The sequence below is a fragment of the Mchenga conophoros genome, linkage group LG17 (genome assembly GCF_057382185.1).
Source record: "Mchenga conophoros isolate Kocher_MC1m ecotype Shallow Benthic linkage group LG17, M_conophoros_male_GT1.1, whole genome shotgun sequence".
Taxonomy (NCBI): Eukaryota; Metazoa; Chordata; class Actinopteri; order Cichliformes; family Cichlidae; genus Mchenga; species Mchenga conophoros.
The window spans coordinates 29,838,243-29,860,069 of record NC_140542.1 but is presented as its reverse complement, the minus strand read 5'-3'; the positions used below and the strand labels follow the sequence as shown (position 1 = coordinate 29,860,069).

The 21,827-nt window shown below is 41.5% G+C and overlaps 1 protein-coding gene across 4 annotated transcripts in view; it reads right to left on the bottom strand.

Moving 5' to 3' along the window:
- The window catches only part of plxna4 (plexin A4), a 253,832-nt gene extending 232,527 nt beyond the window's left edge, over positions 1 to 21,305 (bottom strand). The window contains exon 1 of one of the 4 annotated variants that reach the window (XM_085252416.1): positions 21,226 to 21,305. Coding sequence is in view for 1 of the 4 variants with exons in the window: in XM_085252414.1 (XP_085108540.1) it covers positions 18,499 to 18,511 (13 nt within the window). In the remaining 3 variants the exon portion in view is untranslated. Of the gene's footprint in view, positions 1 to 18,498; positions 18,571 to 18,627; positions 18,700 to 18,979; positions 19,432 to 21,225 lie in introns of those variants that run through there. The other 3 variants (XM_085252415.1, XM_085252417.1, XM_085252414.1) reach the window with 3 other exon arrangements.
- Positions 21,306 to 21,827: the final 522 nt, after the last annotated feature.

Below are 21,827 nucleotides of genomic sequence, written 5' to 3'. Positions count from 1 at the left end.
AACTTTTGCGAGATCTCGCAAAACTAACTCGGGTCGCAAAACTTTTGCGAGATGAATTCCAACAATGGCGGCAGCTACTTAGTTGTAATATTACGCTTTCTGGGTCACTTTTAAGATATTTTGAGGCGTGAATGTAGTTGTGTAAACGTCAAATATCTGCTTGGTTTACAAGACATCACATATTTGCAAAAGTGCTCCGACGTTTTCGGAGATCTGACACCCACCATCTCGAAGCTAACGGAAGGTCAAGACCTACTACAGCCGGGAGGAACACCGCTCTCCTGGCACATCGTGCCTCGACCTCCGGGTCGGCTTCGAGACCAGCAGGTCTTGGAAAAGTTTTGCGAGATCCCGAGTTTGTTTTGCGAGATCTCACAAAAGTCCATCTTAATTTTTTTTTCTCCCATGTCCCTTGCGGGGCTCCGTAGATTGCAGCTGGCAGGCAGCAGCCTTTATTAGTGCAAATAAGGTGTGAATCTATTGCCACAAGGTGCCAGGAGGAGCAGCAGCGTTATAGTGCAGTTGTAGTAACACAGCAGTATATACAGTAACACATTATAACATAAATGAAAGCACAAAGGCAGCCTAGGTAGTGTTTTCAATGGAAATTAAGGTAAAACTTAGCAATGTGTGTAACTAGTTGAGTAGATATTTTAAAAATGCTGCCCCTGCTAGAAGGTGCCAGAAATAGTAGTCCGTTAAAGGTGTTATTCCTATTTTATTAATGTACATCAACAACTACCAGTTTAGCAATGTTACGATGCCACCTCTTGCTCTCTCAGTGAATGAAGGTTGTAAATGAGGAGAGGAGAAAGTAAACAGATAGCAGTTATGCTAACCAACGCGTTTCTGCAGTAATTTCATGTAAAAAAAAAAATGTTTTAAAATGACAGCTGCATGTAAATTTTGTCAAAATAAATTGCACTGCATTATAACGAGGCAAACAAGGCAACACGTAACCATGTTCTGCAGAGGGATGTGAATGCTAGCAAGGGAGAAAACAAGGCTAGTGCTGCTAAGGTTAGCAAAAGTTTGGATGCTATTGAAATAACTCCTTTTTGTGCTACTGTTGCTGTCAGATATGCCTGGGCTTATCTTATCGTTGCTGTGTTTGCTAGGAAATATAAAGACATGGCATCTGTATATCATTGATATCATGATATGACATTTGTTGGCACGTTTTATTAAATCCCTACGCCTATTTCTTAGCAAAATGGAAAGGTTCAAGATGTTTGCACTGATGTGTACATGAACACTAATGTGTACAGAACACAGACAGACCTGTATGTATGGCCATGTCTTCAATGGACTTTAGTTCCCCAGCTACAATTACTTGTTTTAGATCCAGGAGGCAAACCTCCTTCTGCACTTTAACATATAATAACATGTTGCTTGTAAAAGAAACACAAGCTAACAATTGCTCCAATTCAAAAACAGTAATTAAAAACTATTACTTTGGGAGGCAGTTACAAACCTGTTCAGAGCCATGAACAAATCAGCGTTGCTAAATTTCATTATTGTTATTAAGCACAGCAAGAGAAAATGAAGAATAATTATGTAGCTCTCACTTACACACACACAAACACACACAAAGGAATAGACAAAAATTTAAGCAATGATTAAAGAGGGCTCAAGTCCAACATTTCTATCAAGCTAAGCTAACCCCTGCTGATACAAAAAAAAAAAAAAAAAAACAGATGGAATACCCATTTCTCTCAAAGTAGCAGTGGAAAGGGAAAACAAGGAGGACACAGAGGAAAGAGAGAGAAAGCAGGGTGTCCTTGGTGTTTACATCAAGACATGGATTAGCAGCATGGATTACTGTCACCAGATACCCTGTCAAGATCAGGGTTAGGAGGTCTAATCCACCACAGAGCTGTTGATATTACAAAGAAAGCCTTGGGATTGTACTGTCAACTGGGTACATATCACATGAATGGAAGATAACTGACTGAGAGATTCAGACTTTATAACCACAGATGTAGCAATCAGCAGTGTTTACAAGCATCAAGGCGCTGTAAACAATGCATTTTTTAATTATTAAAAGCAATAACTGAGTTTTTAAAACTGCAGAAATGACCCCCCCTACTCATTTTGTTTAAAGTAGATTTCTTATTCTCATTTTCAGCTCCATGTTTTAATTCTTGGACTGAGTGATTCAGAGACTTCTCATTGCCTTGATGCATATCCACAGTTAAACCAATGACTTTCACTCACACACCACATAAAACACTCTTTATATACTGCATGTCGTTGTTAGCAGGTATACATGCGAGAAATGCACTAAAATACCAAATCACTAGTCACTGTGTTACCCGGAATACCAGCACAGAAAACTTGGCAAGTAATTCTGCTAGCATAATAAATTTCAAACTATTTTAACACCTCTAAAAACAGCCTTCAAGAGCTTAGCAACACTGTAAATATGCCCACTCGCTTCACTGAAACTGCAGTCAGAAGCCATTTGGTCCAGTTATCAATACATGGCAAACATCTCTGTGACATAATGTTACCCAGTAGCTTCCAGTTGTCATTCTCAAACACTGCCGTCATGAATGGAACACACTTGTCTTTTGCCTTTTGCCTTGCACTAAATCCAGCTTTACAATGGGCTATGTTAGCTGAAGAGTCCTCGTTGCGTTTGCATGAATAAAGAAATGTTTAGGCTTTTGGCTTTTACCAAAAAAAAAAAAAGGTGGTATTGGTGATTTTTTTTTTTTGGGGGGGGGGGGGGGGGGGGGGGGGGTCTTTTAAATTCTTCTATAGAACACAGCCAACTTACTTTTACTTCACTATTAAATAGATAGGGGTACCATAATGTGAGCACAGCTTCATATGGTCATATAAAGAAACCTCCTCCTTAAAGTGAAGCAGACAGATTATATATTACTAATAGGGAAGACTGGGGGTAACTGTAACATTTTCCCTTTATAACTCAGAGTACTTGAAATACACTAGTCATCTTTTGATGAAAGGAACATATGTATGTGCGAATAGTACAAATAGAAGTAAGTAAAGTAAATAAGGGCAATTATAACACTGAATAAATATATCTTATTAATCATTTACATCTCAAACAAAAAAAACTGCAACATAATCACATTACTGTAGAAGTATCTAATAATGTAACTTAAAAATGTTTAGGCTGTATTCTCTCATTTAGCTGTCAGGTGTTGTAGCTCAAATATTTGACGATAAAATCTAGAGAGAGAATCCTAATGAGCATGTGCAGGATAAGCATTTTTACTGTAGGTCGTTTCTGCTGCATTACAGTTGCCCCATTACAACTGGCCCAGTCTCCCCCACAGAAGTAACATGTATATGTTTTGCTATACTGATCCATTTTAAGTGTGAGGTACTCGAGTTGTGTCACAAACTTTCTGCTTTCTCAGACTGAGTGTCTCTACTTTCTTTTCATGCTCCTAGAGTGAGTAAGAGCATTTCAAAGAAGGGGTCTAGGCAAAGATCCAACTGAAGAACCCCTCTGGATTTTAGAGAAATAGCTGACATCTGCCCATCCCCACTCCTTGCTCAATCTCTTTCATTTTTTGCCACTCGTTCTCTTTTCCTCTTTCACATCTGAGACTTACAAATCCTCCTTAGTGGGATGGCGTTCAATCGTGCTCATTTTTCTAAACACACGCTCTGAGTCGGCCCCTCAAGAATGTTTTCTGTGCAGAAAATAATCTGTGCATTGTGTCTTCAGTTACAATATCATTCATGGCTTTAGTATAACACTCAAAACAGTCCTTGGATCCAAAATAAGGTCACTCAGAAAACATACTCACATACACACTGATAAACTCTGCACTCACACACATTCTTGGCTCGGGCTGGGCCATTGTGCAGTGGGTGCTGATGCGTGCTGTGATTGGGAGAGTGTGTTATCGGTCCAGATCAAGAGGCTCTAATGTCATTAGGACTGTTGAAGAGCCCACTGGCCTGTCATCAGCACATTGCTCGTTAGACTGTGTATGACTTCCTGAATAGGAGGGGCTTTTGGGTTTCACATAGAGCAGCGACCACAAAAGGGTGAACTTAATGAATCTCTAATCAATTATAGTCCCCACAATGATTAAGAACCCATTAAGGATTGTAATCAGACGATCCCTGTTAAGAAACCCATGATGAAAGAGCGTCATCGCTATTTGTTAATTAACTGCAAAACACAGAATAACAAAACAGCAGTTGAAATAGATTTAAATGATAAATAAAAGGTTGAGTTGAAGATGACTGTGGCAAACTTTCAAGTATGATTATGCGAAGAGTAAAACAGGGCTTTAATGTTTCCCTTTAATCTATATTTAAAAGGAAGCATGCATGCAGGAGTTGATGATTTTGCATTAAGATATAGGCATGTTGTGACACATCAACTTACTCTGAATCAAAAGGAGATATTTTGCTGTAATTACAATTAATGCAGCCAGGAATCCTCCTTCTTAAAGGGTGTTGCTAGGCACTGTCTGACAGCCGCTTTCATAGAATAAATTCAAAGGCTCTAGCCTTTTTTTCCACCATTTCTCTCTCTTTCCCCCCCAATTCCCTTATTCCCTACTCTAACGAGCAGACAGGAATGCAGGGCCGTGTATCTGCTCTCACTTCCATCAGCTGCCGAATGGCACCACCTTAAGTCCTCCTCTTTCTCCATCCATCCGTTTTTCCTTACCTGTACCTCTTCTCCTCCCAGCTCCTCCCTCAGCTCTTCGGTTATTTCACGAGCCAAATTTCCCCCCCCCTCTCCTGCTCTCTTTATCTGTCTTTTGCCTCCCTCACCCTCTCTCTCCAGCTCATCCCTGGTATCCCTTTCTCCTCTCAACACAGTAATTAATTATGAGTCGTAGTTTGCTCGAAGCTGAAATGACTGTGGATATTTTTGCTGCGGTATGAGAAACACTGAAACAAGACACTTCAATGTAGCGTGCTCTGTGTGTTTTGGTTAAAGCGAGTGAAATGGGTTTGCTGCTACCTTTAAGCCAGGATCTGTGCTGTGCTGCTGCTCATCAGTAACTTTGCAAGTGCTCTATCTCAAGCTCTTTCAATTGAAGCTCCTCACCGTCACACCAGCATGACCAAAATTACCGTCCAACCTTAGCTTTTCATAGATAACACATAATGAATGTCGATTGCCGAGGAGAAATAATTGCATTTTAGAAATGTCAGAGATGCTTGATGTGATTAAGAAATAGTTTGTTACTTAGTTCATCAAATAGAAAGCAGGGGCAAGTTATTATAACTGTTTATCTTATGTAATAATGTCAGCCGATGTAATTTTAAGATGTTTGTTGCAAAATATTAATGAAGTTGTCGGCACGGCATTAACAGCTGCACGAACACAGGCACCTCTGAGGTTTTAATAATCGCTAATCAAGTCTCACTGAGTTGTGATAAGACTTCACTTCCAACAGGGGTGGCATCCTTAAAGGTCTTTCACATTAGCACCCCTTCTCTTTATCCCACCTGTGTCACTGAGCAATATCCGAGCGTGCCAGTGCCACTTATGCAGGTAATAAATCAGGAATTATAACACTTCATTTTGCAGATGGCAGACTATAGACCTCCAGTCATTATAAACAGTATACTCTAGCTACAGACGATGATGTTTAGGGTTATACTTGCATCAAATTTACAGGAATTTATGAGGTTTATGTAAAAAAAAAAAAAAGAAAGAAAGAAAGAAAAAATGTTCATTTACAGAATGCATATACACAAAACATGCATGTTACATGTAGTAAGCAAAGCACATCAATCTGACACTTTGGTAGTAGTCAAATGCATATGAAAGCAGCATAGCTTCAGTCTGGTTTCAAACACTGTTTCTTCCTGGCAAGATGTTCCAGTAACAAAGACCACAAGAGTCTGAACAGTACCAGGGTCATGAAAATAGGACACACCAATTAAATAATTAATTATACCTTTACTTTCCTGTTATTACATGCCAAAATGCTTGCTGTGAAAAAGCCTGATCATGCAACATGCAGGCACACTTTGAGTACTCACTCACAATAGATCAGACCTTAAGAAGAGACTGATCTATAGAGAGACTACTGATGCCTTGAGGGAAAGCACATGTAAATTGTCACCATAATATTTAAATACATTAACAAGGATAGAAATCTAACACTGCTGGTAGAACAAAGCCAATCACAGAAGTGTCAAATAGTCACAACAGCACCAGTGCACACAGCTACACACCAGATACTACCCTATAGTACTTTAAGGACAGTAGAGTCAGTCAGACTTAAAATGAAAGTATCTGCTCATATGTAAGTCAAGTTCTGTAATTCACATCAAATAGGGGCCGCTATCACTGACATCCCATATGCTTTATCATGCACTCAGACACCGAGACACTGCTGGCATCCATCAGGACGGTGTTTATTTTCAGGTGCTTACAGCTCTTGTGGCACCAAAGAAGAAAAAAAATGAAGAGACTATTACGCCATGACAAAATAACTTCTTAAGTCGCCTGTTGACTAAATCGGGTTTCCTAGCTGAGTCTCCGTGCAGGATCAGACCTGGCCCAGTTCAGATGTTTACTCATGACAGTTTCTTTCATTCTTTACATTCATACCTCTGTCTCGTTCTCCGTCTAAATCCTGTGTGACCCGCATGCAGCCTCTTCTTTCCTTTTCTTCCTGTCTCTCTGTTCCGGAGCTAAAACAGACTTGACCTCTGAGATTAACTTCTTAGACATGAAAGCTTGATAATTTAGAAGGCTTTGTGGTGATTACACTAAAATGGGAAAAAAAAAAATCCAGATTTCTTTTTCTTCTCTGATCTCTCCATCTGTTTCTGCACTATTTCTTCAAAAACTGATCTTTCAGGTGTGCATGTGTATAAGGTGCATGTGTGCTCTGTTAAGCTTGGTATAAAGGACAAGGAATGAACTATTGGACAAAACAAAATTATTAATCCATCCTATTGTAACCCACTCCATCTCGCTGTCTCTCTGCCTCACACACATATACACATCGCTGTAGCACCATGCACATCTGTGAGCCTCATCACTTCCGTGGATGATTTGGTTTGCTTAAAGCTCATGGATTACGGCTCTCCCTCGTAATCCATGGAAGAAAAGTCTTAAAGATCTCAGCTTCTGGTTTACTACGCACAGCTGGAACAAGGTCAGCTGACTGGCCTATATTGAACTTGTTATTCTCTTTGTTTCTCTTGATTTATCTCCCAAAAAAATGTATCCAGGCCCTGCTGATCTACTAAGCCAAGAGAAAAATCACTGTTATTATGATTAAACGATTACATAAAGTATCATTCTGAAATTATGCTCAAGTTAACCAATAAACATTATTTTTAATTTATACTTGGTGGTCTTTAATAAATAATTCGAACACCCACAATATGAGAGCGGCACAAGCTACCGCCTTACAAATGATCACCGAGTTGAATCAGCGTATTAAAGCACTAGAATCACAAGCTATGCATTATTGCTAGCTTCAACTAATGTGGCAACAGTCTGTTATTCAGAATACGGTTACTTTTATGTTAGAGAAGAGTCAAGGTGGAGTCAAAGCAGTGTGTGGAATTGCTGCGGTAAACAAACAAAGACATTTGGCTCAAAACTTCTGTGAAGAGATTGTCTTGTTGAGTCTCCTGCAGCTGAGTCGGCGTCACCTTTTCTGCCTCACAAGCTCCCTTTCCTCTCTGTGAACCCTGTCCTCGTATTCCCTCTGCTGCTGGACGAGGACAGCCTCACTTTCATCAAAGTCTCTCCCCATGCCAGCCAAAAGCCTGCGTTGGTCCTTGAATGTCTGCTGATGCCTGGGCTTCTTCAGGAGGACTTTAATCCTGTGCTTGCATATCCTACTAAGACTGCTGCTGCGACTTGATTTAGATCCCATCAGATTAGTGGAAAACGGTGCATGTCGGGAAGACACTTTGACTGCCTCAGTGGAAAACTAAATACTACATTCCATTTTAATGTTTTGGGGGTTTTTTTGTGAATCACAGCAAATAGATGTATCTATTAACAGCTCTAAATTCTGATAGAGACACTGATGTACTGTCATACAAAGGAACTTGTCATTGTCACATATCTCTGATTGTGTCTCACTCTTGACTTCACGGGTGTCAGAAAGAAAAATATAGCCCAGTCCCCACTCTTCTTCTAGAAACAGCACACGTCATACTTTGTCAGCCTGTTCACATGTCTATCCACTGTAAATTACCTAAGTATAGACCTTGTGGAATGGATGGAGAATATTGGGCATGCTAGCGAAGACAGAATGTCTACATCTGCAGAGACTTGCAGCCCAACCGTAATGGTCTGGGAAAACTGAAATATTAGCAGTTTGACAGCATGTGTCAGAAGTGCCCTTCTAGCTGCTGAGATATTCCATTTTTAAACACATTCAGCCAATGGTGCTGTACAACTAGTACTACCACAGACCGAGAGGTAGAAGAAGAAACGGTTGATAAATGAGCAGAAGTATAGAAGTGGATGTGTCACTTCCCTAAAATGTCAAAGAGAAAATGAGAAAATCATTATGATAAGGAATTGTGGTGATTAAATAACGTGATATTTTAGCCGCTCTGCAAACTAAACATGTTCACTCTTAATTCAGATTATTTCAAAACATGTAACTACTGTGGGCGCATGCATCACACGTGCACATCTGTGATTTCATGTCATTCTTTGACTGTTTTATGAAGAAAGCATGCAGTTTTTACACTACTAAGACTGAGAATGGCATGGTTTAATTGGTAGTAATTGCCAGTAATTGTCAGTAATTGCCAGTAATTGCAAGTAATTGTCAATAATGACAGTGCAGGGTCTCCTTTGGGCTTGTTATTAACATGTTGACAATGTTAATATCTAATTAATGAGTCCAATGATGCATCATGGGAGTCATTCATGCAAAAGAGTTTATGCACCCTGTGTAGATAAGCAGTTGTTGTTGAGGGTAATGCAAACACTAACACACAGCTTATATGAGCACCTAGCTAATAAATTTCTCCTGCTATGCTGTAGCTCATTGAACTATGAGAGCTCAAATAAGGATAATTCAAAGAGTATAAACTAGAAGGACGGTGGAGCTAAAACCCTAGACACTAAGAATGATCTGAAAACTAGATGCAATGCTCATTAAAAGGGTTAATTTGGACATTTTAAAGTAATATTTCAAAGTATTTCATACAGTATGCAAAACAGACATAACTATGGGTGATTTCGAATTTGTTTTTGCACCATTACAAAATAAAATGTCAACCAAAATCTAATGTTTCAACGTGACTGAGGCATATAAACAGTTAAACGTGCAAAGGTGTGTGTGAATATGAAGAATGTGCAACATACACAAAATCCCTCCTGCTGCAGGATCCCTAGGGCATTTTGCAGTATCATCTTCCCACTACAGTAACATGACTTAACATGTCTTAAAACTTGTTTAGCGAAAAATGGTCAAAACTTAGAAAGATAACAGCTTTCTTCTACGTCTTGTGTCATTATTTGTTGGGTTAGATTGTGTAGTGACCCAGGACTCCACACACACAAAGAGAATCATTGCTGCCAAGAAGTTTTAAAAAGGTGGCCCCACATCAATAGTCTTGTTACACAGGACTTGTGTTGTCAACTTTTAACCATCCACTGGGATCAGGTTTCACAAAGCAGGAATACTCACTTTCCAGGACCGGGCTTATTGGCTGCCGAGATAGATGCCAAAGGAAGCACAGCTCTTAAGCACAGAGGCAGAGCTACCCTACAGATGCAGGACTATTTACAAATCCGCCAGCTGACATAAATTAAAATATGTCTGTGCAGAACTGCTGGACCCTAGTATAACTAATTTGTCTGCTGATTTTAGTCTCAGCATATATGTTGTCAATATTCAGTGATATGAAAACTTTTTACAGATAAAATGCAGAAAAAGCAGCCACAGTTTGCCCAGTGGAGCTGCTCCAGCTCATTGGTTAACTACTCTTGGTACAAGAGTGCAAAGTGTGCATCAGAACTGACAGACGGTGGTGTTCAGCCGGGTGGCGTGTACATTGCAATGAATTTACATTAAAAAAGAAAATCTTCAGCTGAGATATGTGTGAGCGCCATCACAACAACTAAGATGTGGGTAAACTGAGTTTAGGCAGGTTTACACTTCATTACATGCCTTTCCACAACCACTCCCTTCCCTCTGCATGGTTCCCCTTAAACTTTCCTTCTCCCTTTAACTCCATCTTTCAAAGCCTACGGCATAAACACATCAGACAAGCTTTCTAGCCAGTCATCGTTCACAGTGGCAAGTGAGAGGATGCAAATTATTATCTCTTCCTCCCTCTCATCCTCCCTTGCTTTCGTCTTTCCCCTGCTTGTCATGGCCATTTTTATACTTTGATTTTCTGAAAGCTTTACCTCATCTCATTGCTTTTTCCCAGAGACATGAAGAAAACCCTCTCACACACGCCGACTTACACATGGACAGAGACACACCACATAACTATCTGGTTGCCAGATTTGCCGGTGGGCCCAGAACAACCCAATCAAAGCTCAGCTGGAAGGACTGCCATGACAATGCATAACGGATGGACAAAAAAAGAAGGGGGAGGGAGAGATGAAAACCTTGTGCTTTCTCCAGTTACGTTTGTAGACTCGTAGAGAGAGGGGACAGCCTTTTTTTTTTGAGCCAACAGAGGGAAAAAGTGAGAGGGAGAATAGCTTGATGCAATACAACAAAGTGGCTAACCTTTCCTCTGCTAGTCTGTCAACTGGGGATTTGGAGCATTATGTCTACAGGAACTCCCAGTGCTCTGTGTGGGAGGTGGCAAAAAGGAGATGTGTGCTCAGTACTGAAAGGCTCTATATGCTCCAAATCAGCCACAGAATTAAAACCAGACAGGTGAAGTAAAGAACATTGATTATCTTGTTACAGTGGCACCTACCAAACTGTGGGATATATTAGGCAGCAAGTGAATAGTCAACTCTTGAAGTCAATGTGTTAGAAGGAGGAAAAATAGGTAAGTATGAGGATCTGAGCAACTCTGAGGGGCAAAGTGATGATGATTTGCTGCCTCAGCCACAGCATCTCTAAAACAGCAGGTTTCGTTTGCTGCAGTGGTTAGTACCTAGCAAAAATAGCTGAACCAAAAACAACTGGTTATAATGTAAATATAGCTCATTTACGCATGTATGGATAGGAGGCTTGTCCTCGTCATCATGCACATGCTGACTCCTGTTCACCACCTACAAATTCTACAATGGCCATGTCAGCAAAAGAACTGAACCATGGATCAAAACACATTTTTTATGTCATGTGGAAAGCCACAGGTGGGTGTATCATTTCCTTGGAAAAAAATAGCAGCAGGATACAATATGAAAAGAAAGGAAAGCCAGCAGAGATCGTATCACGCCCTGGGCAAAGGTTTAGCTGAGAAACCTTAGGCCTTGGCCATCATGTGGAGTTTGACATGTACCACTGACCTAAACATTGTTGCACACCATGTACATTGCTTTTTGTTAAAGGTATTCCCTGATGGCAAAGGTATACCCGGCAATATCCACCATCTCAGTCAGCAGGTTTTTTCCAGCTGAGTTTCCCTACTCTACCTTGAAGCTTACCAAAAGTTCTTTCCAGTGTGTCAATCATTTTTCTAACTAATCAATAAAAGATAGCTGCGGCCCTTTGGTCCATTCTGCTCAAGATGGAAGGATGGGAAAAAAATACCTAAGGGTATGACAAGTGCCAGACTACAAACACTCCAGCAGCCACTAACAAGACTCAGCCAATCCAATCAATATCTACAGTGACACAGTCATCACTGGTTAGAATATCAACAAGCATCAATGATCTTCCGATTAATATATTAAGAGATGATGTTCCATCTCCTTTTGGTGTCATATGAAAGGTAAGAAGCTCAGAGAATCAACAATCCGTGTTGCCTTAATGCCGCTTACTATTTTTCAAGGTAAGCATATGAGTAATTACAATTGCTGTGAAGGGGTTCTCAATTGACAAATCATGTTGCCATAGGAACAGTTGTGTGGGTAGCAGGTAAGGACGGTGTGAGTGACTATAGGGGAAAGATTTAACAGGACCTCATTTGACTGAGCTCCAGCATGCAGAAAGATTTCATTAAATCAGTTAATGATCATCAGTCCCACCAACATCACAGGGAAAGCGTGACAACGAGGAAAGTAAACCAAACAGATAATTAGCAGATAAATAGCTGAGGTGAGGTGCATGTCCTAAGTTTAACATTCTCGTGCAATCATCGCTTTTCGGAAAAGTTTAATCAAAGCAATCAATACGATCACACCGAAAGTCAGAGACTTAAAAGAATGACAAAGGAAAAAGGGTTTTATTCCAGGAGAGCAACAAATTGTTCACCACAGCAGTTGGCAAGAATTGGGCCTTGGCTAAGAGTCAATCACTGCATTTGCACAGACACGAACCATTCCAAATCCCATCAGCAGAAGAAAATAAAATATACTCAAGGAAGGCAAAATCCCAAACTCAAAAGGGAGTACCACACAGAGAGAAGAATAACACAAAACCCAATGTAAGCCTTGTTAAGTCTCTCCTTACCTTAATATCCCCAACATTATGCTGCTAGACTATGATATATCCTGGGGGGGGAGGGGGAGACAGAATAAGGTGGGTGATGTAGGGGAGGGTATTACAGTAAAGTAGATCCTCCCTTCAGCCTTCTGGCTATAGAACAGCAGGGGTCCTTTCTGAACCCACTGTTTCACAATTACTGTGGTGACGCTGAATACTGATGCCCCCTGACACCGCCAACACTCACAGCAGACAGGAAATGAGAGAGAGAGGGTACAAGAAAGAGCAGAACAGAGAGTGTGTGGGGGCGACAAGAATGGCGAGACATATTAACTTTAAATACTCCGGTCATCTCAACAAATATATAGTAATACTGCTTTCTGTGTACTTTACTGCAGCATTGCCGCAGAGTCTTTTTTGGATTCCAAAAAGAAAAATATTGCTGAATTTCCAGCACTGAAAGACATTCTGGTCCAAAGACATTGCCACTCGCCTTGGCGCGGTAGGCTGCTCGCAGGCTTGGCAGACTCAAGTAGCTTAGAGCAATACAGACTGATTTGACAGGCACACAAGAGGCGGTGCAAATTCAAACAAGAGAACCAATCAAGGACAATGCTCAAAATTTGATCGCATACTGGCAAATGAGTGCTGCCTGTCTAGATGTGGATTTGCCTTTATGAAATTGTACCCTGGATTGTGTTGCACTTAAATTTTCCTCGAAAGCTTTGTTGACCCATGTTGTCCAGAAATATTCCAAAGGAAGGCATTACTGCAAAAAAGTACCAGAGCGACTATTTAGTCAAAAGATACGCCTTTGTGGAAAAGAGCATATTCAAAAGTGGATTTCTAATCACTACCATTTTTATAAAATTCCATTCTAAGAAATGTAGCTGATTACAATTGCCTGTTTTGTCTAGTTTATTTACATAATTCTGTTCCATAAGTTATGTACTCCAAGATTTACCAGACATGCATTTACCAAAAAGCTGGAAGAAATATTTGTCTACTTCTCATTACTTACTAAAAAAAAGCTAACACTTTAACTGCTCACATCCCAAAAGAAACCGCTGACCTCTTTTAGTACCTAGCGCTGTAAGCAGGGATTCTCTTTTCAAGCTGAAATGTTAACTTTTCTAAAGAACAGCACTTATTGAGGTCAATCCAGAGCTATGATAGCAATAAAGTCAAAGCGGAGTAGGGACGAGAGTGTCAAGCACAAACATGCTACCAATAACCTTTGCTACAACAAACTGACAGCCCTGCTGTTGCTCGAGAGGATGATCCATGGACTCACAAACAACATACTTGTATTTTGGCTTATAAAAAACATACTATAAAAGCATAGTTTCTTATTGCATGCTCACTTAAAACAAAACTTGTTATTCGAAGAACTGAATAATGAGATAAATTTTCATATGATGACTGGTTGCATGAAAAATATTGAGAAGGTTTTGTCAAAAATGGATTCATAGAACATGCGTACATGCTTGCACGCCCATTCTTCCAACAGGCATGATTAAAACACCATTAGGCGCCTAATCCTTGCGTGGACTTGAGGCCTCGGTGAAGGAGTAAATGAGAGATAGCTAAGGGGAAAAAAAATGCCCTAAGACCGTCTGCAATTTTCTCATCATTTCATGCATCTGAAACAAAACTAATTTACTGCTTGTCATGCTCGGCTTGGCACACACAGGCATAAGAGCCAATATGCCACAGCGTGTCATCTGCTGCTGCATCAAAGAGAGCTGTTTATACATCAGACTCACGGCTCCATATGAATCATAGAAACCTGGGAGAAACGCTTAATATGGTCTTATCAAAAGGAGCAGTCTGGCAAACCCACTGATACGTCGGTGACTTTCCACATCTCCCCGATTCTCATCTAAAACAACATCCCATGTCTCCTTCTCGGTTTATATCCTTCTTCATAGGTCATTCCAATGACACAACAGTCTGGATTTTTTTTCTGCCCATCCCCACACACAAATACACAAAGATAAAGTTATGTGCTTGGCAGCTTAGAGTGTGGCAGAAAGATATGGGAGGAGAGTGCTAGAGGCAGAAACAATAGGAGAGAGAGGAGAATTGAGTAATAAGATGAAAGAAAGCATGATAGAAGCCTGGAAGGAGAAAATAAAAAGTGGTGCGACTGTGATACAGTAGCGTGTACATGGATTGGGGTCCATTATAAAGGCATGCAACGGCTTAATAGGACTCTGTGGCCAAGATGCTGACTACGGTATGTGTCTACATACACACATGCACTCACATGTTCTTCTTCCGCATATAACGGCTAAACTATTCAGAGAGAACAAAGATTCTCATTAAACTGGACGCGGTGACATGTATTGATTTCTCCCCACAGAATTCACGACGCCTATTGTTTGGAGATCCTCACTTGATATCTCTGCTGTTATTGCTGTGCAAACATCAATATGCACCTCTTCAGTGTATTAAAAAAAAGGGGTTAATTACATACTTGTAAGCAATTATTCCCTTAATGTAGCATAGAATCTACCCACCCCCTCTAAATTGGAATTTAGATTAAAGCCATCAGGCCGTCAGTCAGAGATGGCATCTTCAGTGTCAACTAAAACCCAATCACACATTGCATACCAGATTTTAAGCTTACTCCAAGGTCATGTCCATACAGACAAGATAACAAAGATGGGTTTTATGCATCAATGGAATGATAATTCAAAGTGTAACACCAGGTATTGCGCTCACCCTGAACAAAGAAAAAGGTTATCACGCTCCAGTAAGCCAAGAGAATCTAACTTTGATCAAGTAAGAAGGGATTAATAGACACCGAAAAATATTTCTTCCAATTTTATACTATCCCTGCCTCTCTTGTTAAAGAAACATGTCTCCGACTGTCCTAAAATATGGGAGACAGATTATAGTGGGGAGAACAGTTGGTGACATGGAAATACAATTTGCAATCTCCTCGGTGGTGTTTGGTGGCATGAGACAGGAGGGAGTCTAATTGGACACAAGCCTGTGTCTGGTAGTCCTGTCGCAGCCCACAGGGTTGTAAGTGTGTATGAGTGAGTGAGTGCGACGGAAAGAGAGAGAGAGACATGGAGTGAGAAAGAGAGCAACAGAAAAAGAACAAGAACAAACAGAGAGCTCCATTCAGGTCCAATCCACAGACACATCATTCAGTCTGACATGACGATACGTCTCTGTGACCCGAGTATTCATATAGGACCTCGCCAGCCAGTCACAGATGCATCATTCACACCCACACAGAGACACACAAGCACACTTCCGCTGGGTCTACACTGCTACCAGGCATTTATATCGCTACAGCAAATCTTACTAAGAGTTCCCACTCATATTCATTCACAATTCCCCCCCCTTGACACGAACACATTGCAAAGATTTTCTATGGAGCCTATTCTTGCAAGCGGACCGCTACCAAACTGCTATGAGCGTCTTTTACTGCCAAGGTTGGAGTGAGAGTTTATCCATTAGCAAGCCATAATATTGACAAGGCTGTGCTCTCCGGGTCCAAACCCCAGCCCTCTAGCCGTAACACTGGCCGACAGACAGGGGGTTGTATGTCAATATGAGGCGCTTACAGGCAGATAAAGGATGCTGCTTCAATTCCTATAGGCAGGCCTTGATGGACAACACGTCGAGAGAAAGGGAAACAGACGGGAAGGGAAGGAATGAGAATGAGTACTGCCAAGTGCTCTGAGAGCTAAGAATTTAGGACTGAGCTGGAATTTGGCCGAAGGGCAAGGAGGCTGAACACAGATGACTCGCAAATTGCTCAGGGATCAAATTTTTTTTTGCCTTAAGACCTTGACAGCAGCTGAGCGCACAGACAATTTGAGTAAAAAATGGGAACATTCAGAAACAAGATAGATGTGCATATTCTGAATGCATGTTTTGGGGAAACAAAACACAGAAGGCTGTCTTCCAGCCTAAATCGCAAAGCGCAGAAGAATAAGCTGAATGCATTTTTCCTGTATGCATGTTGCTGTTCACCACCTCATCACCACAGATAGTTAAAACACCAGTTAGTGGACGACTAATCAGTAAAGAGACATATTTTTGTATTCATTTGCTTTAATTAGTAGTTAAAGAACCGGGTGAACTCTGATGCCAATGTTGCCCTCTTTGCCAAATGTATGAATTTCAGTCACTTCACTACCTTCCAAACCCACAGCACAGCTAAGCAAATGTCATAAAACATTGTGTATACAACTATTTCACAGTCACTTATTCAACTTGCAATAACACATAATTCACTGTAGGAACTGAGACAAAATCAAAATTAATGCCAGCGTCAGCCATGTACATGGGCTCAATCAATCCACTTAATCCTATGAGCCACACTGCCCCTCATGGACTGTAAAGCACATAGCCTCGTCCCTTCAGCCATCCTCTTGCACTGAACAAGCATGAGACTTTTGGTGAGCTCATCAAAAACACAACTAGAAGTACAATTTTGCGAGATAGTTGTGTAAAAATGCTGCCGCACTCCTTTACATTAGGGTAACATCAAGTAGGGACTTGAAGGGCAACACTGAATTGATGCAGTGAGTGTGGAGAGCAGGTGGATAGAGGGAGGGGAAAACCAGTAGAGGAGCTCAGAGTGCTCACTGTGGATGCTGTACTACAAATCTGCATTTTTGGTTGGCTGCAGAAGCTGCTTTCCGTGCACGAGGTGCAATGGAGGGTGGGAGGAAGGAAAGGGAGGAAGGAGAAAGCAGTGGAGCAGGAGATGGATGGAGGAGACTGAAGAGCTGCATCATACCGCGGGGCAGAGCTTGCACAGTTTGCTTAAATCTCTAGAAATCGCTTCAAGTGACCCACAACAAGGCTGAGCCAAAGGGGATGATTTACCTTGTGTACAACCAAAATCTAGACTAAGTCCAATGTGCTGACAGCAAAGTGCCACAAGCTGCTGTTATCAGAACTACATGCACTATTTCAAGACGCTGAATATCTTTAAGTGATGAGAGAAAAATTTCTCATCACTCTATCACTGACTTTGTTGCATGTGATCTACGAAAAGTGAAAGCATGAGAAAAATCTATTCTTGTGGATTATTGTTGGAATCTTCTCTCGGCAGGTCAATCAGCACTCCAGACAGCCACAGCTGGGTTTATAAGCTACTCAACATAAAAAGGCTTGACTATCATTTAAGCGAGTAAAAGTGCCTGTGGCAAAGACAACAATGTCATAAATGCGCCTTTAGTGTCTTCTTTTGTTACGACATCAAAGCAATTGAAATGATCCCTTAATCCTTTTTTAAGTTTAGCCCTAAATCATACCCGTGGTGTGCTCCGACATGAAAATGAAAGTGCTAACATAAAATCCAAGCCTTAAGATAAAGTTACATTAAACTGAGTAGCCTGCTACCCGAGAGACCAAATGCCATGTAGTCAGGTTTTTCGTCTAAACCTAACGTGAAGTACATCCCGCAGTGCTCTATCCACATCGGTCAAGTTCAAAAGCCTTCAGGCTTCCACGACGGAACCTACGATCGTGGGTCCGCACGGGGAGAAATGTCCCAGTGTTCAGTTTGAGGCACATTAACGTGGGTTTTCCTGCAGGTTGAGATAGCTGACAAACCGTAGATAAGAAAAAAAAAACAAAAACGTCAGGAAAGCGCAATTAAACGAACAAAATAACTAAACATTGTGATATGCACATGCTGGATTGTGCCACAGTGAAACTGTTTAGAAAAGTTCTTTAGCAGCGTGCCTGAACAGGGTCAGGCTGCATACACTCAGCCCTGCGTGGAAACCTAAAATAATAGGAAATATTCCAATACTGAACGGTTTAAATAACTTTTTGAAAGAACTTTGACAGAAATTTTTGAGAAAGGTGTTAACTTTTTGTTAAGGCCACAGAAATGAATAAATACCATATGTAATAAAACATCGGGTAGTTTTCCATTTCCATCTTTGTATTTCGTAAAGCTCAGCCACCTCCAATATCTTAATTTTGGTCCAGGAGTCTGAGCGCCACTACATACCAGTCCTACACATTGCTTCATCCTCCGAAGACACTGCGTAAAACCGACGCGGAATCCCCGACAAATAATATCGTTTTGAACCGTCATAGCTACCGCTGCAAGAGGAACGAGCACAATTTGGGTACGCACCTCTCCGTGGCTCACATGGGATGAAGGGTACGAATAGCCAATGAAAACGGAGGAAACTCGGTCAACTTGAGGTCCCAAGTTAAAACAAATTGCAGAATTTGTTGGGGGGTTTTATCCTACAATTCTTCCTCGGGGATATAATGAGACGATCCAAATGGATTTTAAAAACAAAATCCGACCGATTATCGGAGTGCGCAGAGCGGGCATGGCGCAGCTAGAACAGGTGCAACACGCCTCTTGTCACCTGGCTGGTGCAGTGGGGAACCTCAAACCCGGCTATGATGCCCACCACAGCCTGCAAATATAAGTCCCGGTTGTGGGAACTAACGCAGTGACAAGCCTCGTTCCTTACCTGTAATCTATGCAGATATCATTCACAGCCGCAGCCGCATCGACACTGCGGATAAGAGGCACGTCCAGAGCAATCCCAACTCCTTCTACTCTTCCCCCCCTTCCCCTCACAAAAAAAATGAAATGCTTAGAGTAATGTTATATCCTGATCAGACGGCTTGTCCACTTTAAATCCCCGGTAAAGGTGTAGTTAGAAGCGATTCCTGCACGGGAGAAAGAAACAGCAGCGGACTTCCAGCAGCATCCCCGATCAGCAGGACTCTACTAAGCCTCTCAGAGTGTTCTGAGACCCGGGAGCCGCACCTCCCATCTCCCGGCGAGGACGCACTTGGTATGCCGTTGGAAAAGCCGCTGCGCCGTATGGGATACCGCAGGAGGCTGTGCTTGTGTGCGCGTATGTGTGCGTGTATGTGCGTGCAGAGAACGTGTGTGTATAGATGTGACTCAGTGCGGTGCTCCTGCTCAACTGAGGTGCTAAGGGTGCTGCAGCGGAGTGCGAGAGAGAGAGAGAGAGAGAGAGCTGGAGGGAGAGAGAGAAAGAAGGAGAGAGAGAGAGAGAGAAGTAGGCTGCTGCCTCGGAGTTTGCAGCTTCACAGCGAATCTCCAAGCCGGGAGGGACTTAGTGCACGGAGCTTCGTCCGCTGTAAAAGACGACTGTTTTCACCAAGGTTCATGACTTGCCGGCAGTAACCTCTTAGATTGGAGGCGAAGTGGAGAGTGTTTTCTTTACATTTTAAGACCTTGGCAACTATGTCTATAATAATAACACCGAGTGCGTAAAGCCTACAAATAAAAGCACACATCATCACGATTATCAATATGAGACTATAGGAAGTGTGACAACTCCCCATATGGGGTCCTGTGTAGTTGCTTTGTAGGCGTCAGCATCTCTAAACAAGAAAAAAAGTGCATTTCCTAGCTTAAGAGATAAGCAATTCGAAAGGTATATTTTCCACCTAATAAAATAAAATAAATGTGGTATGATGTGGGATTAAATGGAGCCCGTGCCTTGTTAAAATAGAGGTTTATACAGTTAGGTATGGGTCCCGTAGCCAGCAGACGGTTTATGTAATGCATTCATCCCGTTGAGAATGGGATTTGGCAATGCCAAAGGGGAATTTAACACAAATACGCTACAATACCGGGGTGAAATGATCAGATCATCGGATTTGAATACCTAATCGCAGGATCATTTAAAGATAAAGATTGGGCACCACAGCAGCATAATTACGAATCCTGCATAGATGTGGGGGATTAGAACCTGCATTGCATTTTTTTTTTCATTGATGATCTTTAAACGTGCCTCAGAAGCCCCCCCCATCCCTACGTTTTGAGCCATTAATATTCGAAAAGCCTAATTATGTAATCAGGAATAAGCAGCGTGGGTGCTGGAATAATGCATTTTTTCCATAAAATAGCTGCCTTATATTCATATAGAGAATTCACAAGAAATCCATCATCATCATCGACTGAATTTTGCACACTAGGAACCTGCCCAGGCTTCTTTCGATTAATATTTCCAGTTCAAAGATAACTTTTAAAATGTTCCTCGGTGGTCTTAAATATTAGAATTTGATTTGATCTGGCAAAAATCATAATGAAGACGAGCGCTAGCTATTCAAAGAACTTGTGGGGAGTAAAAATTCGTTTCTATGGCATGCATCCTTGTTTAATGTCTAATCCTGTGGTATGCGTTTAGGGGTCGTATAGAGCGGTTTGGCGCTTGCTGCAGCATCCTCTCCCTCTTTTCCTCATCTCCCTCCCTCCGTGCTCTCGCTTCCAAGAGAGGTCCCTCGCTTTGAAACACTGCATCAGAGCCCCACCTACAGGCCAGAGAAACTTTACAGCCACTGACGGTGACAAACACAAATGAAGGCTGTAAGTGCTTCGGCGACTCTGCAACGGTGTGTGGCCATTTGTGACTGTTGTTTGCGGTAGCGTTTTTAATCTTTAAAAAAAAAAAAAAGTTGTACCAGAACATTAACGTGGCACGAATGTAACACAAACATCCCAGAAAACTACATTATAATGATCTACTACCTACGAACGTCATTTATTCCTGCCTGTAAATTAAGCGAGCGGAAACAGAAACACGGCACATCTACTGTAGAGAGTCAACGCAGAATTACAGCATTACGGTGGCAGTATTACAACACTAAACATGTTAGTCTGAGCAGATAGAGCAATTTAAACAGTCGTGCAGGATTAGTAATAACTGCTTCATATAGTCTTGGTCTTTACTCTCACCCAAACTTCTGCCTTACTGCGGGGAAAAGAAAAATGTGCATATTGGGACATTCTTTGCTCTATGTGTAGCTGCTTCTCCTGCTGGTGCCGCTGGTGGGGGAGGGGTGACTGATGGCAATCAGCAATACTGGCAACACCTGGGCCCGGTGTGCCACCCCTCCTGGAGCTTGTGTTGGTGGGGCGCTCTTCCCCATTAACAGACAGCCCGTATTCACTGGTGATTTTCGACCAGAGCCACATCCTTCATGAGGAAACTGAAAGCATAATGCCAGAGTAAAGGTTTGAAAGTTAAAAACGGTTTATCTGATTTTAAATGCTCTCACCGTAATCAGTTGGATTTGTGTATTGACAGAAACACTGCCCCAATCTTTATGGCATACAAGGTAGACACACACAGCTGAGCCAATTAATAGTTTTAAACTGCCAATGACAGGTGTAGTTGGTAAATTCGGTGGTGCAGGTAAGTGGATGAGTAGAAACTTGTATGCAATCTTGTATGGAGCAATAACCAAACCAAATAACTGGTAGAAAATTAAAGGCTTCAGTACTGCACCAGATGGGAATACAAGGTTTAGCACATTCAATGCAATTAACCCTGACAT